The sequence below is a fragment of the Acomys minous genome (assembly GCF_964271855.1).
Source record: "Acomys minous genome assembly, chromosome: 5".
In the NCBI taxonomy this organism is placed as follows: domain Eukaryota; kingdom Metazoa; phylum Chordata; class Mammalia; order Rodentia; family Muridae; genus Acomys; species Acomys minous.
This window is the reverse complement of record NC_140494.1, coordinates 17198374-17224390: the sequence shown is the minus strand read 5'-3', so window position 1 is coordinate 17224390 and position 26017 is coordinate 17198374. Positions and strand designations below refer to the sequence as shown.

At 43.2% G+C, this 26017-nt stretch overlaps 1 protein-coding gene across 1 annotated transcript; it reads left to right on the top strand.

The window, feature by feature from the left end:
• Window positions 1-236: 236 nt before the first annotated feature.
• On the top strand, window positions 237-24425 carry HACD1 (3-hydroxyacyl-CoA dehydratase 1). The gene is made up of 7 exons (XM_084782152.1): window positions 237-645; window positions 12922-13039; window positions 13208-13226; window positions 13303-13391; window positions 17061-17182; window positions 21707-21885; window positions 24253-24425. Exons 1-7 carry the CDS (start codon window positions 509-511, stop codon window positions 24333-24335), a joined length of 747 nt encoding a protein of 248 aa, XP_084638278.1. The 5' UTR covers window positions 237-508; the 3' UTR covers window positions 24336-24425.
• Window positions 24426-26017: the final 1592 nt, after the last annotated feature.

Here is a 26017-nt window from a genome sequence, read left to right as displayed (position 1 = left end):
CACGGGACAAGGTTGGCAGGTGCTGCTGCTTCTCCAGAAGCTCTGAAGCCTGCGTCTTTAGTGGGGAGACCCTGCTCGCGGGGCAGAACCCCCCGCCCCACCCCAGGTGCCCTCTTTCTGTCTGGACAAGGCGCACCAGCCAAGCACCCACAGCCAGGACGCGCGCCGCCGACGTCTCTCTAGGAAGAAGTCACAGCCAGCACAAACAGCTCATCGGCGGTAACGCGCGGCGCAACACCGCCTCAAAGCTGTGACCCCGGCTGGTCCACCCCTGGGGCTCGGGCTCTGAGCGCGCGCTCCCGAGAGGCGGCGCCGGGGCGGGGCGCGCGGCCGGGGGCGCGCTCCTCCCCCTTGCAGGCGGCGGGGCTGGCGGCGCCGACCCCCCGCGCGTCGCACATGGAGCGCTGGACCCAGGCGGCAGCAGCCCGCGGCGGCGCTTCAGTGGCTCGCTCAGCCGGCCCCTCCCGCTCCAGTGTGCTGCTCCTCCAGGTTCGCGTGCGCGGTCACCATGGCGTCCAGTGAGGAGGACGGCACTAACGGCGCCTCCGAGGCCGGCGACGAGAAAGAAGCCACTGGCAAGAGGAGGCGCCTAGGCTTCCTGGCCACCGCCTGGCTCACCTTCTACAATATCGCCATGACCGCCGGGTACGTGCGCGCGAAGGTCCCTACACGCTCCGCGCGCAGTTGTGCCATCTCTCCGCGATCTGGGCACGGGGACGCGGGGAGCGCGCGCTCGCAGGGCTGCTGGGGGGTCGAGCCTTGACCAGGGCGCGCGCATGGGAGGGGGGTGGAACAGAATCGCGCGGGGGTGCACTCAGGGCTCGAGGCGGAGACGCGCCATGGGGGGTGGCTGGCTTATGGAGCGAGAGCGCGCGTGTTGGGCAGCTGGGGGGTCCCGGTGCTGCGGGGGCGCGCAGCGGGGATGGGGGAGGGGCGCAGCAGGGTTGAATGGATCGGGGCGGGGCGGCCGGCCACAGCTCGCTGGGCATTGCCTAATACGGTGCACGGCGTGGCGCGGCGGCGCGGGGCGCGGGCAGGAGGTTAAGTATAGACGGGGTAGGAATGCAGGGCCGACCCACGGGGGAGGCGACTGCGGTCAGGAGGGAGGCTTCTGTTGTAGAAACGCCCGGTCCGTTCACACCAACCGGGAGCTGTCCGCTAGCTCTCTGCTAGCTGCGCACACTTGACCCGGGGCTTGTGGTTCCTAGTGCAGCAGATAGGTGGGCTGTGTCTTCACCTACTGTTTCTTTTTAAGCATGGCACTTAAGAATGCTAATTTGGGACTTTGTTAGAATACCTGGAATAGGGCAGGTGTCCAGCATCATTATGGCCTTGTCTTTTCCAGATTCCCCATCTATGGTTTTTTTCTTTTCTTATCTTTTCTTTTGATTTCTTTCTTTCTTTCTTTCTTTCTTTCTTTCTTTCTTTCTTTCTTTCTTTGTTTCTTTCTTTCTTTCTAGGCTTAGTGTGGTTTGGAAGTTAGGGTTGTACAAGATCAGTCTTCAAAGAGCTGTCAAATAACTTCTACAGTGACTCAAAACCATTTTGAAAGTGCCCTTTGTTATCTTGCCGTAGAAACTTTCTCAGCAGCCTTGAAAGTTTTACCTTACATGAATGTGAGGAAACGTTTTGTGCTTTAAACCGATCCCGCGGTTATATAGAAAAGGTGTGATTGAACTGACCCCTTGGCTAAGATCAAGTGTAGAAAAATGCGATCTTTTTAACAAATGCTCCTGTTGATCACCTATTATATATTATGGCACTGTGCAGCAAATACAGTGTATAAGTGCGTATTTATTGGGGGTTACTGTGCGCCAGGGACTGTGCTGATTCTTTTGGCTTTATCATCTTGTTTTTAGGGGTACAGGGGTACAGAACAATATCTCATAGCGAGGCACGGGGAGACCTTAAGTCATTGGCTGGAGATCACAACCAGAATGTGTCAGGCAAGGATTTCCTCCGAGACTGACTGCAGAGCCGGGCACCTCCAGTTGCCGTACACTGCAGCAGGGCCTGAGAGAGTCACCTCGCCTCTGAGACAGTCTCATCAGTTAGCAAATGTTTCGGCAGCACCCAGCCTGTGTTAGTTGATTGACTGTTCCTGTCCAGTCCATGTTCCATTTTTAAGGCCACGTTACCGTTTCAAAAGCGAAAACTTGCTGCGCACCCCCAGTTTAAAAAGCTTGGATGGAAATTTAAGATGATCTAAGTGACCCTGTGCTGTCCGGAGGATATCGGTGGACCACTGAGGACCACTTTCGACACGCTTCCCAATTTACCTTTCCAGTTTTCTTGCATTTGAAGCCCCCAACTCACCATTTTTCCACTGTGCATTTTACAGTTCTCTCCCTCTTTGCGTAGGCTGCTCACTCGTTCTATGACGTCACCCTTGTTCTTGGGGCTGAGTCAGCTTGATTGAACTTTTTCTAGGTTCCCCAACCTCACGGGACAGAAGTTGAAATGCCTTGGCTTCTCACACGTCACTTCTGTTCTGCCCTTTCCAGCAAGCCACTGCTTATCCTAATGTGTCTGTGGCTTGTCCTGAGAGGGCCCACTGTCACTGTGTTATTTTTGTCCGGACAGAGCACCCAGATGGAGGAGTCCACGTAATTCTATAAGCCTCTTATAGATAATCTTTTACTTTTCTTTACTTATCATTTGAGTGTCTGATTTCATTCGAGTTTATACCCAAATCTCTATCCTTAGGGAGACTTTACCTGGGCATCTTCACTGACATACTAGCACAACTTGACTCCTTGAGTTTTCTCCATCCCACTTACTGTCATTGAACCATACCATGTATTTTACTAATTCTTAATTATAAGCTCCTGGAAGTAATAAATACTCTGTATGAATCAATGACTATCTTGTAGAACATGGGTGATGAATATCTACTGTTTAAGCTCCTGTTTTCCACTTACTATTAATAAAGCCCTTCTAGCTTTCATAATTATGCTTTTTATTGTTATATAAGACTGTATATAAAGACTGAATGTGCCACCACAGATTAAGTTAGGCTATAGAGATATTTAAAATCTCCCTACCCCAACCTCATGGAATTAGTGGCTTTAGGCAAATCCGGAGCGGGGGAGGGGATAGGGTGGCACCTTTGAAGGCTGGAAGGATTTTTACAGTACATATGTGGCTTACTCAAAATAGGTTCTTGGCTAGAATTGTGAACATCTGTGCTTTGCTTTTCAACAAACACCTCTGAACCTATAGATGCTAGTACACTGTCTTAGGTCAACTGGGAAACATAAGGCACATATTCTAGGCTCATCCTTGAAGAAACACAACCTGAGTATTTACAGATAGATAATAATTGCAATAAAAATACAATAGGATAAGTGCCTACAGAGCAGGTGCCAGAGGACTGAGAGGAGGGGAGACTTTTGAGAAACCTGAGTGAAGGAGATCAAAGCATTTGAAGGAGTCTTTGAAGGGTAAGTAAGACTTACCAGACATGGACAAGAAGACAGTATGTGTTCGTATAGAGACGTGAGGCTGGGAGCCGTCAGTTAAGCAACAACAATGGGCCTGAAGTGCAGATAGACTGGTGGCTTGGTCCATCCATTTCAAGGCCTCTGGTGCCTTACTGATGCGTGGATTTTATTTTGCAGACACCATGAAACTATTGATTAAAGGTTCTGTCTCACTGTTCTGTAATGGAGTAAAGTTGGATAAGCTGTTTGATCTCCGACCCTTTGTTTTTCCCATCTGTAGACCTGGAACAATACAGCTGCTTTACTGTATTATTACAAGGGGTAAAGAGGTAATAGACCTGAAGTTCTTAGCCAAAGCATTTGATGGGCAGTGCCTGCTTCAAGACACTCATTCTTAACCCTAGTAACTAATTTGAAATTACACTTCTTGGAAAAGGGGGAAACTGTCTGAGATTTTTTTCTTTTCACTGTTACACTGACTATGCCTTGGTAGATGAGTAAATCAAATTTCATTTCGCAAAATGTCAAGTAATAGCCATAACTTTTAGATAACAAACCTGTGATGGCTAAGGATGGTTGATTGAGTGAATGGATATACCACAGTTGGTTTACCCACTTACCTGATGGTGGCAATTTCCAGTTTGGAAATAGTATATATAAAGCTGTGAGCACCCATGGACAGGTCTGTGTGTGTGTGGATTTATGCTTTCATTTTTCCTGGAACAATAATTAAAAGTGCAGTGGCTCTGTCATAGAGTAGTCGCGTCTCATGTCTCAAGCCACTGATGTCTTTTTCCAAGGTGTCGTGCCATTTTCCCTTACTATTACCAATAAACGAGACTTCCGGTTGCTGCGTGTCATTGCCAGCCGTTGGTATGACCAGTGACCTTCCTTCTAGACACCCAGTGTCTTAGTAGAGATTAACTATTGCTGTGATGAAACACCATGACCAAAAGCAGGTTTGGGAGGAAAGGGTTTAGTTGGATTACACTTCCGCCATCACCGTTCATCATCGAAGGAAGTCAGGACAGGAACTAAAACACGGCAGGAACTTGGAGGCAGGAGCTGATGTAGAGACCATGAAGGGGTACTGCTTACTAGCTTGCTCCTCACGGCTTGCTCAGCCTGATTTCTTATAGAACCCAGGACCACTGGTCCAGGTGGCCCCACCTACAATGGGCTGGGTCCTTCCCCACCAATTGCTAATTAAGAAAATGCCCTACAGGCTTGCCTACAGCCTGATATTATGGGAGAATTTTCTCAGTTGAGGTTCCCATCTCTTAAATGACTCTAGCCCAAGTCAAAATCATGTAAAACAAGCCACCATACCCAGTAAGTATATTGTATATTCTCACTGTGAATTTAATTTTCACATTCATGACCAATGATACTGGATATGTTTCCATGGGCTTACTTGCTGGCAAGCTTTGTATGTCTTCTTGGGTTTAATGTTTCTTCAAATCTTTTGCCAATTATTTTCCTTTGATGAGCTGTTTGGCTTCCTAATATCAGCTTTAAAAAATTCTTTAAATAGCCCTTTGCCAGGTTTGTGATTTGCAACTATCCTCTCTTGGTTGCAGCTTGTCTTTAATCTCCTAACTGTAGCTGTCAGGGAGCAGGTGGTCCTAATCTTACCTCTGAACCTTTCAGTTTAACTCTTTATTGGCATGAGTGCCACTGTGCAGCTAGTGAAAGCACGCATGTTAGAAGGCAGCAGTAATTTAGTTTAGGAAATGCAATTAAGAGGTGTTAATGTATAGTATATGAAAGCACAGCTGTGTGAGAACAGGAGGTCATCTCCCCTGGAAGCCTAATCGTTAAAGGACGCACAAAGAAGAAATTTCAAATTAGGATGTCATTTTTCAACAATGATTGAAATGGTGGGTCCAGGCACTGAACATCGATAGCCACTAACATTACAAAGAGAGAATGGCCAGAAATGTTTTGCTCCTTTAGAAATGCACCACACAACGTGTTAAATAACCTTGCCAGTGTCTTACAGAGCCCCTAGAAATAACTGCCAATTTGTAGGAATGTTGGAGGCAAAACACAGTAAATGACCTAAAGTATCCAATCAGCAAGAGCTACAGAGTGGGACACTGCAGGTCCAGCCACCCAGTGTTCAACAGAGGACTTGAAAGGAAGGGGAGGGGGGGAGGACGAGACCTGCAGATTCAAGAGTAACAAGAGACACACCTAATTATTAGAGTATATGAACCGTGTTTCAGTCATGATTTTTTTAAAAAAGGCAATAAAGGAAATTTATACCTTAGCTCAATGTTTTCTTTTTAATTAAAATAATATTCATTTAATGGTGTATGTGCTTGCGCATGTGGGCGTGTTAGCACACTGTGCCGTTCATGTGGTCTGAGGACAATGTTTAGGAGTCAGTCTCCTTCCATCATGTGAGCTCCAGACATCAAATTCAGGTCATCGAGTTTAGTAGTGAGAATGCTGGAATTTTGGTTTCTTAAAAAAAGACACAGAAATATTGTAAGAGTGTATTTTCTTTTTAATCCCAGGTGTGGGTATATGCAGCAGCTGACTATGATTTGCCTAGTGCTCCAGCAGAAGTGTGGTTTTGCCAGCTGCAGATAGTTTCTATTTTTTAGAATTCTAGGGACTTTTCAGAGGGCATATAAACGCTAGGGTCCCGAGAGGCATGGTTAGTTGTTGGTTGTTGCTTGTTGTTGGTCGTGATTTGGTAAGTAGTTGTACACAGAAAAGAAACAAGAAGAAATTAGGTATCTTGATAGCCCCAAGGAGCTCAATGTCCCTAATCAGCAGGAAGTAGTCTAAGGATAATGTCTCCCCCTTTCCCACCCCTGACTTTATTCAGGGATCTCTTTCCTTTCCTCTCTATCCCTTCCCCCCCTCTTTTATCTAGCGTTAGGGGATTGAAAGGGTGGAAGAAAGAAGAACCCACAAAGTAACCTAATGTGGTTACGGTGGTAGGCACCTATTCAGCCATCTTGCTAGCCTCTCTAATGTTTTATGACAGCCAGAAGCTCTTATTTTTTTTTTCTAGGACACTGAGGTTTTAGTTTTACTCATAAAGATAATAATTTTAGAGACATACAGTAAAACATCGAGGACCATATTAGAGGGTATCATGGATCTAATTCAAATGTGTGGAAGGAGTGTAAGCATTTGACGGAAGAAGACTGACCACAGCATGGTCGTGTGCAGTAGGCTGGGTGGCAGGCACATGGTGGCATCATTTGATCTTTCCCTGTACCTTTATGTACGCTTGACGCTGCCTTATAGTAAAAATCTTAGTGGAAGTTTTCTAGAGGAGATATGAATGTAGATAACCAAGCGTTTTAAAGAACAGGTGTTGTGTCTGAGAAATCTAGAAGGAAAGGAAATCCTAGACAGTAGCTAAAAGAATGAGATAAGCTTTTCATGGGCTTTGCAGCCAGGGTGACATAGAAAGGGCCCTTTATTTTGTACGTTCTGGCCCGTGTTTCTTGATACAGCACCATCCTCTTATCTTTACTTGCTAAATGAGTGCCCGAACCAAAGGAAATCATGTTCTCTTCATGTTAGCACCTACGTGTCTTAGTAATACTTGTTGAAAGATGGATTCGTGAATGAATGAGTGAAACCAAGCAAGCAAAATCTGGTGGTTTTGTTTGTTTGTTTGAGACAATCTCACTGTGTAGCCCTGGCTGGCCTGGAACTTGTTATGTAGACCAAACTGGCCGTGAACTTGAAGCCATCCTCTTCCCTCTGCCTCCAGAGTGCTTGCATCGCAGGTGTGCGCTTGATTGGAGAATCTGGTTTGTCAGGTACGGATTGATTCTATTTGAGTTCATGTAATCAGTATCCCTGGCACATTTAAAATGCAAAAAAGAACAGAACATCCCTCAAACTAATTCCTAATACGAAAAATTCCAGTTGCTTATGATTTTTTCCCCTCCTAAACTGATACCCAAAGTTTGCTAAATGTAGGGTCCTTAAAGAAACTTCAGGCATTCGTTGTGAAGGTATTGCTTGGGAAATGAGCTCTGATTATTTTATATAAGGTCTTGACCTTGTTTACTAGAAAACAGATGGAGTCAGAATAAATACTCTGGTGGTCCTTTTTTACCTCTGATGCGAACATTTGTTTTGAGCTGTGCAGTGTGTAGCTGGTACAATGCTGCCACCTATGGGACAATGCCAAAATTGAAACATCACAGAAATGCTGTTTAAATGAAAGGACACTTAATACTTGGATGGTTTTTGTTTTGTTTTGTTTTGTTTGTTTTTTTGTTGTGGTTACTTTGGTAATTGCTTCTCAAATTAAATTTTTTTAGCTGTCAAACTTGTCTCTGCCTCCAAAAGACGGATATATGGAAAATGCAAATGAGTATGTCCACATTAATCTTCTGGTTTTCTTACTAGAACCTCAGAGAGTTAGAACTGAGGTTGGTAGAGTCATTACGTTTTGAGCCAGGAAGGTACTTAGTACGCTGCCAAATCAGTGTTTTAGGGTTAGCTTAGTACTGATGCCAGCAGTGACCCTTACAGAGGGCGGTGCCATGAGCCGAATCAAATAAAGCTCGGATGTCGGAGGACAGAGGTTTGGCGACTTCAAAGACTCCGTTTCAGTCATGCCCATCACCTTACTGGAAGATGCGTTCAGTAACTTTTTTCTTTTTGCAGTGCTGGTGATGGAGCGGAGGGCTTCATAGACACTAGGCAATCTTCCGCTGAGCTATGCCCTCAGCGGTAGGCTTGAGTGAATTAACGTCTTCACTCGGGGAGAGTGGCCTGCACACTTCTGTGAAATCACAGTATCAAACTATTTGAGCACAGTTGTCTCCCTTTACAATGTAAGGTAAACATGGAATATTCTGCCATCGTTGGGGTTGGAGCCAGTCCAGGACAGCGTGCAGTAGCTCAGTAGCACACTGAATTAGGTGGGGGCTCTGCATCCCAGCTGGCTTGGCTGTATGTCCCTCCGCGTCTGCTTTCTCAACAGTAGAGTTAACTAATCCTTCAGAAGCTCACTGCAAGGACTGAACATTAGTGTGTGGCTGTGTCTGAAACATAAATCTGAAGGTCTGCTTACTGCCCTTGTTAGAGTCATTAGTATTTCTGCATCTCAGAAGTCTGGCAGCGTTAGACATCTGCTTGGTGCTTTGCCGTTTTGTCCAGTGTGCCATACGCTGAGCAGGGGGGAGGGGAGAGTGAGCCTGCATGTGCCACTCTGTCCTTCGGTTCTGTCAAGCTTGCACTAGTCACTGCTGTCTTTGTAGGAATCCACTTAAGCCAGTGGCTCTCAACCTTCCTAATGCTGCGGCTCTTTAATACAGTCCCTCATGTTGTAGTGACGCCCCCCCCACCATAAAATTATTCTCTTTGCTGCTTTAAAACTGTAATTTTGCTAGGTATGAAACATAATGTAAATATCTGTGTTTTCCGGATGGTTTTAGGTGACCCCTGTGAAAAGGTTGTTTGATCCCTGAAGGGGTCACAATCCACAGGTTGAAAGCCGCTGATTTAAGCTATTTAGTAACAAAAATTAAACCATAATAATTATATATTTGAGAAGCCCATTTGACTGTACACTTTGATACCTCCCTATCTTTATGCCTAGCGTAACTAGTCATGTCTATAGATGGAGAACTCCAGGCTTCTAAAGCTACCGATAAGGCATCTTTCTTAAACTTCAGCATGTTTTAGGAGTGGAGCGGGAAACCAGGAAGAAGTTAGCTCCCACCAGGAACTACAGGAAGAGTGAGATGTGTATACCAGAAAGCTGCAGTCCACAAGTGTAGCTTTAAAAAAAAATATTTATTACATTTTGCCTGCATGTACACTAGGAGAGAGCACCAGATCTCATTATAGATGGTTGTTAGCCACCATGTGGTTGCTGGGAATTGTACTCAGGACCCCTAGAAGAGCAAGCAGTGCTCTTAACCCCTGAGCCATCTCTCCAGTCCCACTTTTTGTTTTTAAGACATGGTGGGGGAGGAGTCCCCTTCTGCCACAGGTCTAGGGAAGGGGAATAGGGTGAAAAAGAGAGGGAAGGGGGAACAGGAAGATAAAAGTGAGGGGATAATAATCAGAATGTAATCTGAATAAATTATTTAAATAAATTAAAAAAGAAACCATTAGAAAAAAAGATTTATTTATTATTATATATACTGTGCTCTGCCTGCATGTACACCTGCAGGCCAGTAGAGGATGCTAGATCTCATTATAGGTGGTCGTGAGCTACCATGTGGTTGCTGGGAATTGAACTCAGGACCTCTTAACCTCTGTTTTTACCTCTGTTTAAGCAGTCAGTGCTTTTAACCTTTGAACCATCTCTTCAGCCCCATAAGTGTAGCTTTTAAGTGTTAGTTCATGGCATAAGGTGCATATTCAACATCCATCTTTAAGCTGACAAGGGTCAATGTATGTTCTTTTCTTCTCTCTTTGAAAAACCCAACTTTTGTTTGGGTGTGGTGGCATCCATCCTTAATCCTAGCATGCAGAAGACAGTGATAGACAGATTTCTGAGTTTGAGGCCAGCCTACTCAATACAGTGAGTTCTAAGTCAGCCAGACCTACATAGTAAGACCTTGTTTCCAACAACAACTCTTTGAAAGCAGATTCATATCTGACCTGTACGTATCTCTTCTATATCACAGCCATTGGTTTTGTTTAGTGAAAATTAATAAATGATTAAAGGTTTTTATGTGTCTTCATAAATTACATACTGTACTTTCTTATGAATACGGCTCTTGACATTGTTTATTATTATTATTATTTTGAGACTTGAACTGGTTAGTCACTTATCATCAACTTGTCAACTGGGCAGAGGGAAAATCTCCAGAGGGACTGCCCAGATCAAATGTCCATGGGGCCTTGTCTTGCTTGATGATTGATGTGGGGGGGGCACTCAGCCCACCATGGGTGATGCCATCCCTAGGCAAGTGGGTCTGAGGTGTATTAACAACAACAACAACAAAGCTAGCCGAGCAAGGAAGCAAGGCAGTAGTCCATTCCTCCATGGGTTTTGGATCAGGTCCTGTCCCGAGTTCCTTCCATGATGGACTGTGACCTGGAAGTATAAGCTGAAGCAAACCCTTTCCTCTCCAAGTTGCTTTTGCTCTTTTACTTTTCTGTGTGTGGTTTTTTAAAAACAGGGTTTCTCTGTGTAGCCCTGGCTGTCCTGGAACTCACTTTGTAGACCAGGCTGGCCTCGAACTCAGATCTGTCTGCCTCTGCCTCTGCCTCCGAAGTGCTGAGATTAAAGGTGTATGCTACCACCCCCAGCACATCCAAGTTGGTTTTGGTCAAAATGTTTTATCACAGAAATATAAACTAACTGGTACTATGGTATTATGTAATTATTAAATGCTTTGATAATCTCATTTTTAGTACATACAACTACTTCTGTTAGTCTGTCAGTTTTTAAAACTATCTTATTTATTATAATTTATTCACATTACATCCTGATTGTTTTCCCCTCACTCGTATCTTCCCATTCCCACCCTCCCTCCACCTTCTGCCCTATTCCCCTCCCCTAGACCTCTGACAGGGGGTCCTCCTCCCCCACTGCCTGGCCACAGCCTATCAGGTCTCATCAGGATAGCCTGCATCCTCATCCTCTGTGTGCTCACAAGGCCATCCTGCTCGGGGGCAGGGATCAAATTGTGGGCACCAGAATGCATGTCAGAGGTTCAGTGGCAGTCCCTCCCCTCTTTCCCCGCCCCCCCCAATGTGGCGATAGCTGTCCATCGGCTACATCCGAGCAAGGGGTCTAGGTTCCCTGTATGCGTTGTCCTTCGTTGGTGCATCAGTTTGTGCTGGCTCCCCTGTGTTCAGATTCTCTGGCCTTGATGGTCTCGCTGTGGAGCTCCTGGCCCCTCTGGGTCCTTCCATACCCCCACTGTTCCATACAAGTCTCAACACTGTGCTCAAAGTCTCGCTTCAAGTCCCAGTATCTGTCTCGATCTCATGCTGGGAGATCTCTCGAAGGGCATCTATGTTGGGCTAATATCCACTTATAAGTGAGTATATACCATACATGTCTTTCTGGGCTGAGTTACCTCACTCAGGATGATTTTTTTTCTAGTTCCATCCATTTGCCTGCAAATGTCAAGATTTCCTTGTTTTTGAAAGCTGAATACTATTCCATTGTGTAAATGTACCACAGTTTCTTTATCCATTTTTCAGTTGAGGAACATCTAGGTTGTTTCCAGATTTTGGCTATTATGAATAAAGCTGCTATGAACATAGTTGAGCAAATGTCCTTGTTGTATGGTGGAGCATCTTTTGGGTATATGCCCAGGAGTGGTATAGCTGGGTCTTGAGGTAGCACTATTACCAATTTTGTGAGAAAGTGCCAGATTTGATTTCCAAAGTGATTCTACAAGTTTGCACTCCCACCAGCAATGAAGTAGTGTTCCCTTATCTCCACATCCTCACCAGCATGTGCTGTCCTTTGAGTTTTTGACCCTAGCTATTCTGATATGTGTAAGAAGGAATCTCAGAGTCATTTTGATTAGCACTTCTCTGATGACTAAGGACATTGAGCACTTCTTTAAGTGTTTCTCGGCTAATTTGATAGTCTTCCATTGAGAATTCTCTGTTTAGCTCTGTACCCTATTTTAGTCTTTCAGTTTAATTGCTAAAATACAAAAATATCCTAGCCATTGCTTTGTCACTAGTTGGCCCCTTGTATGTCCTACAGAATGCCATTTGTTGTCCTTTTCCCTCTGAGCTACTTTTTTAAAAAACAACGGGCTAAGGGAAGGATAAAGCACAACTATGCTTGTACAGTTTTGGGCATTTCTTTTCAAGAGGTTTAGTGAGGTTTTAAAATTGGGGTAAATACATATAGCATGCTTTGTCACCATAAACTTCATAACATATGCAGTCCTGCAGCACTGAGTACATTCACAGTTCATGTAGCTGCCATCACCATTCATGTCCCTAACTTTGTCCCACAAGAAAGAACTCTGTACCTATTAAATACTAACAGCCATCCGCCCTTTCTCCCAGCTCCTGCAAGCACCAGTCTTGTCATGCATAAGCCTCTGGCAACTCTTGGTCCCTCATGGAAATGAGATACAGCATTCGCCCATTTGGGGCTGGCTTATCTCCCTCAGGACAATGTCTCCAGTGTCCATCTATGCCATAGCATGCGTTGGAGTACTTTCTTTTTAAGGATAGAATAATAATCTGGTTCTGCAGGAAACATCCCCATGGATAGGAATCTAAAATATTACTGTTGGTATATTTTGGAGAGCAAATTGAGTGGGGAAAAAAGGTGGGATTGAATTTAGGTATCATTGTAGATTGACTTCGTGCTACAGTAGAGCGACTTTGAAATGTAAGCAGACTCTACAAAGGATCTGTCCAGTCAGTGATTGATACCTTGGTTGCTTCTACCCCTTAGGTATTGCTAATAGTAAGTAATGCTACTATAATTGCATGCACGTATCAGTAATATTAGTTTTGATAGAACTTTGTAAAATACTTTTATTTTCTCTAGGTGGTTGGTTCTAGCTATTGCTATGGTACGCTTTTATATGGAAAAAGGAACACACAGAGGTTTATATAAAAGCATTCAGAAGACACTTAAATTTTTCCAAACATTTGCTTTGCTTGAGGTAAGTTTTTCACTATGTCTGCTATGGTTTTTATTTGGAAATACTTCATTCGAACAATGTGAACCCTAATTGGCTAATTGCATTATACCTCTGGGCTTGTTTCCTACCCCTGTTGATGGATATTTAGTGTACATATTAATGACTTGTGGTTTCTCCTTTTCTCTACAGGTAGTCCACTGTCTGATTGGTGAGTCTTTGCTTCAGTTTCATACTGTTGTTATAAGCCGCCTTGGAGGCAACCGCTGACTTGATTTCTCTTCCAGGAATTGTCCCCACTTCTGTGCTTGTGACCGGGGTCCAAGTGAGTTCAAGAATCTTCATGGTTTGGCTCATCACTCACAGTATAAAACCCGTAAGTGATGCAGACATGTTGTCTACTTGAGTTTCTTCATTCTTAGAAACCTAAAGTAGCAACACTGTAGTGTTGGGGGAGCAGAATGGTTGGGCAAAGAGGAGGTGGCTGTTGCCTCTGGCCCCCCACTGATGTAGAGTGAGCAGTGGTGTCATCTTCTGTCTGTAACTCCTCCTCCTCCTGCGTTTTCTAGATGTAGGGTGAATACTCATGTCCATCCGACTGCATCTTTTTCCGGTCTGTTTCTTCGTTACCGAAGTCATTATCCTCCTTAATCTTTGAAGTTGTCACTTTAAGCGGTTCCTTTTCTTGTCCTTGTTTAGGACAAGGCATTACAGCAAGGGGCAGTAGCAACTGTAGTCCCCATATGTCCCAACAAACAGAAAAGACCTGAATTTATCAAGTTGTTATCTGTAAACCCAAAGGTACAAAATCTCAGTCAGGAAGAGTAAGTCTAAGAGAGCCGTTGTATGTGGTGACTACGGATGCTGACAATGTCTGCTCGGAAATTGTTGACAGTAGATTTAAAGTGTTTACCCCAAATAAGCGAGAAATATGCCAAGGTAGAGTGGAAGTTAATTAACTCCATCCAGCCATTCTGTAATGCATACATATTTCAGCACAGCATGTTATGCACCATAAATATGAGCATTTTTAATTTGCCAATTAAAATAAAATTTGAAAGTTAAAGTTTGAGGAACTTAGGGAAAATATACACATTATTTATGGAGGCATGACAGCAGAGAGACCTAATTACTAAATCTAATTAGTGGTTCCAACCATGTAGACAAAACAAACACTGTGCAAGTGCCTCTGAGGATGTTGGGCCTTTTAAACCCATGTCAGAGACATTTCTCAGCTCAACCCTTCTGACCTTCTTGACAGCCTCTGTAGTCTCCTGTCCACTTGAGGACAGATCTCTGGCCCCATTTCCATCCTGTAGATTCCTTTCTTGTCGTCTCTGTACTTTGGGACTGACACCTAACCTCCCTCTCCATTTCCTTTGAGCCTGCCTGGTCTCCTGTCCACGTGGGGACAGATCGCTGACCGTGTGCCCTCTCACTACTCCGCACTTTAGCCTTCTTGACTGGGATCTTTCTCTCAGCTGACTGGAACCACCTGTCCCTAACCAGGACTGCTGACCAGACAGGGCCGAGCGCACACCTCACGCACAGCCCATGGGTTCACTGCAGTTGCTTACTAGTTTAAAGGCAGGACTACCACACTTGACACACTGAAGGAATATAATAATTGAGCCAGAGCCAGACAACTTGATGGAAGGAGAAGAAAGATAGTTGAGTCGCTAACACCGCATAGAGGGGGAACTCATAAAGAGAAGTTAGGAATGGGAGTTCCTCAGGGGGAACTCCAGAGGCTTTATCCCTTTATTTTACTATTTGATTTTAATCCAACAGTAGATTCCCATAGATACTTATCAACAACTCCTTAATTAATTCAACAAGCATTTGTTGCACATAAATACTGTGTGATTAGTAATAATAATAATAATAATAATAATAATAATAATAATAATAATAAATTTATATAAAAATGAACAGCACTACATATCTGGAAGAGCTAATCCCTGGCTTTCCAGAAATGAGTAAGGCAACTACAGCTGTCGCTCTGCTGGATGTTGGGTCACACTGTCATGCAGGTGGTACCAGCTGGGTACCTGTCTGTGCCCGACACTGCTGAGGATGTGGCTGTCAACGGTGTTGACATGTTTCTTATGCTCTGGAGTCTGTGATGGAGAAAAGCTAAATTAATCAGTTGGGCAAATGCTGGCTTCCTTGCGCTTGTTTTAAGTGCGTTGAGTCAAGAGCCCAGGATGCCTTGCAGCATATGCCTAGCGTTTAGTCTCTTCTAGGAAGTGACCGAGGGCTTCCGTCCGTGAGGAACATGTGAGCTGAGCACTGACCAGTGTATAAGAGTGAGAAAATTGTTGTTGGGTCGTGGTAGCACACACCTTTAATCCCAGCCCCTAGAAGGCAGAGGCAGGCGAAGCTCTCTGAGTTCAAGGCCAGCCTGGTCTACAGAGTGAGTTCCAGGACAGCCATGGCTACACAGAGGAAACCCTCCCTGTCTTGGGAAAAAAAAAAAACCAGAGAGCGAGAGAAGTTTCAATGCAGATCAACACAGTGTTAAACCAAAAGTAATGTCAGGATGGGAAAGCGAGCAGAAGCTGGGTGGCCGGGAGGGTGTGGGAGGCGTGTTAGGCTGAATCGCTGTGACAGTAGGTTTGACATGAACAACTTGGTGGGGAAGGGATTAATTTTAGGTCGCTGTTTTAGATGTTTCAGCATATAGCCCCTGGCTCCACTGATGATGGGCCATACAGAAGGATCAGGGCAAGGGCATGTATGAGCTACTTATCTCATAGCAGCAGAGCAGCCAGGAGGCAGAGAGAGTAAGGGACCAGGGGTCAGGTGTAACCTTAAGCGTTCTACCCCACCAGTCCTATGTTCTCCAGCGAGGACCCTTTCCCCCACACCCCTGCCAGTTTCTGTTGCTTCCCTGAGTGGTGCCACCATCAGGCTTCTTCAGCACATGAGCCTGTGGGGAGCAGTTCATGTTCAACGCATAACAGGAAGATTTGCAAAGACTGCTAGCTATCTACCAGCTAGGTCTGAATGGATGAGAAAGGGTTTTGTATTGGAAACAATAATTCTTATGAGAGAGATCAGCCCATGCAAAGACACAGAAGTTCCCAGCGCAGGCTGGAGATAATACAAAGTGTAGCATCACCACAGTGAGAAACAGGGAGAGCTAAGTCACCGCAGAGGAAGTTGTAGAGGCTTCTGAGCTCCCGTTATAAGGACTGTTACGTTGTATTCAGATGTTAGAGTTTACCTTTTAGCCTGTTAAGCAATGAGAAATCATTGTTAAGTTTCAAATCATACGACTTATCTGATTTCACTATTATTATTAGCTTTGTTTTATTTTTAAGAAAATTTTCATCTGAGAGGAGAATAAAGAAAGGGAAAAAACAAAACCACGTAGGAAATATTTATAATGGTCCAGCTGAGACATGACAACGCTGAAATGAGATATGAATGTTAGAGACAAAGAGGAACGGCCAGATTAGAGTTGGTATCTGCCTTAGTCACTGCTCTGTTGTGAAGAGGCACCACGGCCGAGGCAACTCTTCTAAAAGAAAGCATTGAGCTGGAGGCTTGCCCACAGCTTCAGAGCATTAGTCCACTATCATCGTGGCGGGAAGCAGACAGGCATGGTGCTGGGGCAGCAGCCGAGAGCTACACCCTGATTGCCAGGCAGAGGGGATGGGGGTAGACAGAGAGGGAGGGAGAGATGGAGAGACAGAGAGAGCCTGCAGGGCCATTCTTATTCCAACTGCCACAGTGTCACAGGAAGTTGGAAGGCTAGATTGTTCCCATTCACCTTTCAGGGGAATGATGTCCTAGGATATTAATTACATGTACTGGCTGGACCGAGGAACGAGGGGGGAAATATCACTAAGTAGTCAGCCACCCCAACTACAGGATGTAGTTAAGCTCCACATTTATAACCAATTATAAAATGATGACTTTATTATGCTCTGCTTTCCGTTATAATAAAAGGCGACAGATAAGAAAAAAAAAAAAAGCATTTTCCCTACGAACAGAACTCCGGAGTTTGAACAGCACTGTGGCTTTCTCTAACCTGCAGATCCAGAACGAAGAGAGCGTGGTGCTTTTTCTGGTCTCGTGGACAGTGACTGAGATCACTCGCTATTCCTTCTACACATTCAGTCTTCTCGACCACTTGCCGCACTTCATTAAATGGGCCAGGTGGCACCGTCTTGCCTTTAGTCCCTCCCCGCCCTGTGCATGCTGACTCCGTGTGCCCAGCTAACCCTGGAGAGCTGCAGCCGTGTCGTCACAGCTCCGTGACGCCAAAATGCTGCTGCTTGAGTCGCTAGCCGTGTTCTGACGTGTGTTCTGAAAGCTGACTTTTAATGGTCATAGGCAAAGAGCAAAACCAAAATATAGTTTATGTAAAAAATCACATCCTCAAGTAGTAGCCTAACGAATCATATATCCTTATGTCATCTCCCTTGATCATTTATTTTATCTTTTTGGAAAATACCACATACAGTTTGGGAATTACATTCAACGAAGTTTACTCAAAATATAGCTGATTGCTCTCAAGTATTATTAGGTGAAGACTTATTTGTATTGTTTTTAATTATGTGCGTACAAGTGTGTCTGTGTGTGAGTGCAGGTGTTCAGAGGCATCAGTTCCCCTGGAGCTGTAGTTAGAGGTGCTTGTGAGCAGTCCCACCCCCCAGGTGGGTGCTTGGAACCGAACTCTGGTCCTTCTCCAGAGCAGCAAGCGCTCTTAACTGTGGAGGCAGCCCCCTCCCCTCCTGTCCATTTTCCAATCAGCACATGTGTATGTCACCCTAGCACTTCAACTCTAGTTCTTGGGTGCTGCCACCCAGTGTTCCTTCCCAGCCTTCTGATATTATAAATAACGCCACAAGGTATCAGAGACAATACCATCTCTCTCTCTTTTTTTAAAAATATATTTTATTAATTTATTCATATTACATCTCAATTGTCACAATACCATTTCTCTTATTTCTGTTTTAAAAAAAAAACTGATATTTAAGCCCGGGTGATGACATGTGCCTTTCATCCTAACACTTGGAAGGTGGAGGCAGATGGGTTCCTGTGAGTTCAAAGCCGTCCTGGCCAAACAAGTGAGCCCCAGGCCTGTCAATGCTCCATGGGAAGACATGACTTAAAAATAAAACAATCTCTGACACTCGTGTTAATACTTTTTTTTTTTTTTTTGGTTTTTCGAGACAGGGTTTCTCTATGTAGCCTTGGCTGTCCTGGATTCGCTTTGTAGTCCAGGCTGGCCTCGAACTTACAGCGATCTGCCTGCCTCTGCCTCCCGAGTGCCGGGATTAAAGGCGTGCGCCACCACGCCCAGCCTCATGTTAATACATGTTAATCGCTAGCTGTTTTCACATTTGCTCTAGGTCTCCATATGCTAAAAGCCTGATTTTTTTTAGATGATTACTCTTTTTTAAAACTGATACATCATACATGTTTAATGATAATAAATTAGAATGTATGAATACACAAATAAGAAGGAAATAAAACTTTTAAAATTATTCATAATCCCATTACACTGGGATGTCATTGCTGATTGTAATTTTGAGTCTCTTAGGCTTTTAAAATATTCTTCTTTCTTTTTAGGCATTTGTGACTTGCAATTTTACGTACAATAGAACGCTCTAAAATTGTATCTCAATTTATCATTGTCATAAAAAGGTTGCACTGTTATGTGTTAGGGGCGTTTTATTCTTAGTCTACGTGAAAATGTATTTACATGTAACGATTAGGCCTTTGCAGAAGTTTGCAGCTTTGCATGCAAGTTGGACCTAATCTTCGACCGCATGTCATTTCCATTTTCCACAGTAGCCTTTGGGACCTCTGGTTCCTTCGAGTGTACTAACTCTGAACATCGTCTCTGTTCATGAACTGTGTTTTCACGGTTTTTTTGAAGGAGGTAACTGTGTCCGCTGCGTGTTTGCCTAGCTCAGGATGATTAACGTTGAGTGGCTTGACTTTTTGGAGTGTGTGTGCATGTTATAAATTTCCAGAAAAGTGCAGATTACTGTTTCATGCTTCAACGTGTATTGAAATCCTTTGCATTTCATTAGTGTTAAGGGCTTAGTATGTGGGCATGGTGGTACATACCTATAGTCCAGCCCTTGGGAAGTGGAGACGGAAGATAAGGAGTTCAAGGCCAGTCTCTACTACATAGGCAGTTCAAAGCCAAGCCAGCGTTGTGTGAGACCATGTCTAACAATTACACAAAAGGTTTTAAATGAAATCCTTCAACATTGAAATATGTGTCCTAATGTGTGTATCATTTAATTATAATCATCAGTAATATAGCCCTGGCCAGCTTAGAAGTTGCTATGTAGACCAGGCTGTCCTTGAAATTACAAATACATGCCTTCCTCTACCTCCTGAATTCTGTGGTTAAAGGTGTGTACCACTGTGCCATGCTATCCTCATCAATAATTATGTTTCATGTCCAAACACTTTTGGAAATTTCAAATATCTAAATATATTTTCCAACTTTGTTTAACAACCTAAAATAATACCCATACTTAAGTTTAAGTGTGGAAGCAAGCTATTATCCGCAAATAAAACTTCACCTTAGAAATGGCTTCCTATTTATAGTTTGACCTACTGTCATGACTGACTATCTTGGTTCTATTTATGAGTTACAGACGTTCCTGGATTATTTTATGTTGGGTTATGTTTTTATTCTGATTGCCATTTTAATTTCAGGAGTACATTTTCTCTAAGAAATTTTAGGTAACAATTGGGACTCTCCAAGGTAGCCAGGCTTTCCATAGTTAGTGTAAGTAAGGTGAAATAAATTATACAATTTATTCCTATCTCATTATGAATTTTCATTAACCTTAATGTTTTCAACTTTTTGTTTGTTTGTTTGTTTTGTTTCAAGATGGGTTCTCTGTGTAGAGCTGGCTGTTTTGGAACTCTTTCTGTGTGGCCTCGCACTTCAACATTTTAAAAATGTTTTTTATTTAATTTTGAAGTGATGGCCAGGTGGTAGTGGCACACACCTTTAATTCTAGCACTTGGGAGGCACAGGCAAGCAGATTTCTGTGAGTTCGAGGACAGCCTGGTCTACAGATAAAGTTTCAGGATAGCCAGCTTTACACAGAAAAACCCTGTCTCCTCAAAGGAAAAAACAAACAAACAAACAAACAAAAAACCAAAAAAACTAATAATTTATAAAAATTTAATTACATTTTCTTGATTGGGTTGTGGTGGGTGGGTGTGTTTGGGTACTTGCTATCCCAGATGCTCCTGTGAAGGTCAGAGGACACATTTGCAGGGGCTCATTTTCTCCTTTCACTCTGAGTCATGGGGGAGCTCAGGTTGTCAGGCTTTGCAGCAAGCCCCTGTACCCACTGCCTCATCTTACCAGCCCTGGAGTGAAAATACTAATTAAAAAAAAAAATCACTGGAGAGCTTCACGAGGTTGAAAACAGATCAAGTATTTTGTTTGAAAGGGGATTATAAAATGTTTGGTTATAGGATTTAAAGAGGTGAAGTGGGAAAATGTTGATGAAATAATAGACTGTGAAGAGAGCAGGAGCATAACCAAGCAAGGCCAGAAAAGGTAGGAATAGCAAAGAGCCTTTTTCCCTTCTTTCTCTGTAGGTCCACCCTATCTCCTCATGTCTGTAGTGCATGGGAACCAGGGGGCCTATCTATCATCTATCTGTCTGTCTATCATCTATCTCTCTGTCTAATTATCTATCTACCATCCATCCGTCATCTACCTACCATCTCTCCTCTTTCTCTGTCTCTCTCTCTGCCCCCTACCTCTGCCACACGCACACGCACACGCACACGCACACGCACGCACACACACACACACACACACAGTGTTTGTGCATCCCAGGCTGGTCTTTAACTCTCTGTTTAGTGGAAGATGAGTTTGAACTTCTGGTCCTCCTGTCTCTATCTCCAAAATGCTGGCATTACAGATGTGCTTTACCATGCCTGGGTTATACAAGTGCTTGGGGATCAAACTCAGAGCCTCATGCTCACTTGGCAAGCACAGCACAAGCAGAGCTACATGACTATTCTTTGTAGATGCTTCCACATGCTTGAGGTTAAAGGAAAAACAGATGAAGTTTCCATACAAGTTCTGCTTGCTGCAAAGGTGGTTGGGCACCATGCATTAATTACCAGTGTCTACTGATTGAAGTCATATTGTTAGTTTCCTGCAGTAGTAAGTATGTCCAATCAGTAATCAGAATTTTCCAGATAACCTAAAAATATCTGTTTTAGTCACTTGAAAGTTAAGCTATCAAATTAGGGTTCTAATTGGCCTTTTTAAGGCACAGCATTCATGACTGGCTATAGGGGGGAAAGGGACAGTTATGACTACATATTTCAAGGAAGCAGGAGGAATGCAAGACCAACCTGGCCAACACAGCAGTCCCACATGGCTAAAAAAAACAAACACAATCTGCACACATACCTTTAAGTAAATTATAAAAATATTGTAATACTCTGTAGAGTAAACTGACTTCTTATTTTAGTCCCATGTTGTCATTGAAAATAGGAATTACTATTAGGAAGAGAGTGATAGTTAACACGCATATGATTAAATTAGCAACCTGTGTGATACACTCCACTTGCATTCAGAGAGGCTGTTAAGTTAAAATGCAGTAGTAAGGGAAGGGCTGTGCTATAAGATACAGTAATTGTTCTAGAGAATAATCAGTTTTTTTTTTTTACTTCCAGATATAACTTTTTTATCATCCTGTATCCTGTTGGAGTTGCTGGGGAACTTCTCACAATATACGCGGCCTTGCCTTACGTGAAGAAGTCAGGAATGTTCTCAGTTAGGCTTCCTAACAAGTACAATGTCTCTTTTGACTACTACTACTTTCTTCTCATAACCATGGCCTCATATATACCACGTAAGTATAGGCTTATTAGTACTTGGATTTAAGGGAGGGCATGCGAGTGTTTGGAATACCACCCGAAACTAATTTAAAAAGTCAGGGGGAAATGAGAATAATTGCTCCCGAGTACGTGAACACGTCTGCTTTAGGATAACTGAAGGGAAGGGAGGCAGCTTTTATTTTAAACAGGTTATGTACAAAGGTAAGTAAATTAATACTCAAGTGATTGCTTTCTCAAAAGCATTTAAATATGCTTGGTATAGTTAAAAGGGAAAAAAAACCTAAATCATTTTCAAAGAGTGTATCTGTAGAACTGTTGACAAGCACCTACACTTCTGTGTGTGAATCACAAGCATTCCATCAAGAAAACTTGACATCGTTTTCACCCCTTTGGCATAATTGGAGATTTATTACAAGTGACTTTTTAGTCTTATTGTTGTTTCGTGTACTTGACAGGAACAAAACTGCTTTTCTTAAACCTTTTTGAATAATTTAGCCTCCCTACTAATTTCTACTGTCATTCAGCAGTTTCGATGAGTTCATGAGACTTTGTTCTCTTCTTTCAGGCACTAAGAGTGATATATTTTTAAATTAAATTTTTTAGTCACTAGTAGCAAATAAAAGAGGAAAACATGATTCATCCGTCTTATCAATAAAAAAGAGACGGATGTCAGTGGGATGTAGAAGGCGGAGTGAGAAATTTCCTGAGTCCGGCCCATACATGGGCAGGCTGTCAGGCCTCTTGTTTCATGGGGATGTGCTTACAGATTTGTCCAGTCCATGAGAACCCCAACTTTGGAGATTTTCTAAAACCAGAATAGATAGAGTTTGTAGGATGTTTCCTCCTTGTCTTTTTACCACATTAGCCTGATGTTTCACCTAGACAGTGCTGGTGAGCTAAGAAAGATGGACAACACTGTCACACCCCTCGCTTTATAAGAGTCTGGGTAGGGGGAGCATTCCGCAAGTGGAATCACAGCTCACATAGACTGTTTATGGTCACAGAGGTGACCTCTCTTACGGTCACTTCTCTTGTGACCTCTGAGATTATCTAATAAAATCCAAGATCTTTAGAGAATGACTTGTAGCTTCCAACCTGTAACCTCTGAACTCTTCAGGTGTCCTAGGAGATGCAAGTCTGACCTCTGCCAGGAGCAACATCCTAGTTCATTGCGCCTGTGCCTACTTGCCCTAGATCAGTCCGTCAGAGGCCGGTGTTTCCACATCCTCACTGATATTGTTAGAAATGTCAACTGGTTTTACTTTGATAATTAAAAGTAACATTTGAGTGCTTATTTTAGTACAGAGAGCTTGTATTTCTCACTCCCCAACGAGGACATCCTAGATGGGAGAATTTCAGGGAACCCAGGATGCAGTGCCTTCTATTAAGCTACTCAGGATTTTATAGAATAACTCCTCATAATTGCTTGGTTTGCTTTAAATATACCTGACCTGAATGTTTAGGCCCTTAGATACAAAATGACTACACTTATTAAGATGGGACGTACGTAAATAAAAAACAAACCCATTCTACATTCTTGTCGTATTTGACCTAAAACTTTAAAAACACTTTTTGAAAACAACACTATATACTGTTGCTTGAAGAAGACATTGAAATTCTGGGATGCTTTTAATTTGGAGTTCATAGCTGGCATATATTTGTTCAGCCGCCGGCCTTTACACTGTGATTGAAAGTCTTGATTCATATTGGTTCAGAGTTTTCTCCAAATTTCCTGCACGGGCAGTCATGTACACAGCTGGTATAACCTGGGCACGTGCTTGTGTGTGTGTGCACGACAGAGACCCCCTAGGCCAGCTGTAGGAGTGTTCGGATCAGAGCCCTGTGCTGGCCCTTCCCTGGATGCCACATCTGGGAGCATGGCCCAGGTCCAGTCTCTTTACTGATCCAAAGGTTAACCATGTCACTAATGTGTGTTGTCCTGAAAGCATGAGCAGCCGTTCACAGTGGGTGTGGATGAAGGTTGGGTGCAGTTGGGACATTTACATGCATGTGCGTGTAGGTGCTCATGGTGTCAGACACTGTTAACAGAACAGATAAAAGCAGACAGTGCGGGGCCTGCCGTCCTTTGTTCTGACTTATTTCTGTGTTACTGATTTCCAAAAATAAAATGATCATCTAGATCCTTATGGGAAATATGTTTTTCAAGGTATGTGAACTTGATGTGACAGAAGAGTACCTCCAGGGGCTCTGAATGACAAGCGCGTGGCCCCCATTTCTTGCCTTTAGCCGGAGCGGCCCTGAGTACTGGGGTGGCTCCTGTGTGCGGTCCTGTATAAAGTTGTGAACTCTCATGTTTTACAGGTTTTGAGCACAGTTTAAAGCAATACCTTATCTTTCTTTGTTTTCTTTTTCCATTTAAGTGTTTCCTCAACTCTATTTTCATATGTTACGTCAAAGAAGAAAGGTGCTTCATGGCGAGGTGATTGTAGAAAAGGATGATTAATGATCCCTACAAACAAGGTGCTTTTTCCAGAAAAACCGGATTACTTGAGTCCAAGTTTTAATAACAAGAATAAAGAATTTCACGAAATACCATGGATTGTATTGTCTCTTGAAATGTAAGGAAAAACATAGTGCTTGCTAGTATTTTCTTCATAGTAGTGATGCATCTCTGGTTGACAACTGCAAATACTCTAAACTGGTGGGTGATGGGTAAGGGTCAAAGCCAATTGGATATATTACCCAGGAAAAAAGAATGTGTTTTTACCTTTACTAATTTTTTTTTACAACATATGCTTAAAGCTTTTAAAATCAATAGGTAGAAATTGGTTTACTTTAACATAGTACCTACCAATGACATTTATATTTTGTCTTTTAACTGAAAGCCAATACAAAGATGTAACAACTGATTGATAATGTATTAGAACCCAAGATCTATTGTTTCAAATAGTAGAGGAACATTTAAGATTAATATCAATATCCGGAAGTGTGGGCATAATTGTCTGTGACAAGCTTTTGATGTAAAATAGAAGCATAAAAATATTCAAGTAGATGCCACAGTTGGGAACCACTTACTTTCCTTTGAGAGAGGGTTGGGGTTGCTGGGACAGAGTCAAGGACCTGGTGCACTCCAGGTGAGCATTCGGTCACCAAGTGGCATCCTCCACTCCAGGAAAACATCCATTGAAGATCCTTCTAGAGTATTGAAATTATTCATTGAGCAAGCTAACTTTGATTTGTACTAGTCACTCAAGGACAGCTTTTTTTCCCCTCCTTTATTAATTTATTCTTGTTACATCTCAATGGTTATCCCATCCCTTGTATCCTCCCATTCTTCCCTCCCTCCCATTTTCCCCTTATTCCCCTCCCCTATGACTGTTCCTGAGGGGGATTACCTCCCCCTGTATATGTTCATAGGGTATCAAGGACAGCTTTCTTAAGCATAAGGATTTTAAGAGGTTAAACAAAATGCTTATTTTGCCTACCGACTAATGGAAACATTTGATCACATTTTTGCTACATACTTAGTTGCAAAAGCTACTCTAACCTGTAGAATTAGCATATAAAACCCCCGGTATGATAGTCAGTCCTTTGTGGTACTTTATACCCAAGTGTTTCTAGCTGTCTTTTGAAATGTTCATTTTATTCTAAGTTATACTGGGGAGCAAAAGTCTCATGATAAAGCCCCCGGGCCCCTATGTTTACTAGAAAGAGGAACCAGCATTCTTCACTTCTGCTTTAATGACACAGGGTCTTTAAAGGTTTCCCTCCTATGGTAAAATGCTGATTTTCTGGGTGAGTTTAGAGTGAATGTAGGTATGGTAAGACAGGGAACCTTTGGTCTACCTTAGCTGTCTTGTGTACTAGCAGTCACCATGTAACGTACTCTTTTCAGGAGCAGTGTGTCACCTGCTCCTGTAGAAAGTCTGTATGTAGTGAGGTGGAGTTCAGAACAGTTTTGCAGGTTGGTTATTAGTGGCTTGATGTTTTTCCAGGGTGCTATTTTTGTTACATGTCACTTTATGTTGTCTTTGCTGATGACTGTTCTGGTGAGCACTGTATGATTACCTGTCCCTCTGTTTGGTCAGTTTTCATCTTGAATTTTTTGGTTTTCTGTTTTTTTGTGGTTTTGTTTTGTGGAGACAGGGTTTCTCTGTGTTGCCCTGGCTGTCCCGGACTCGTTTG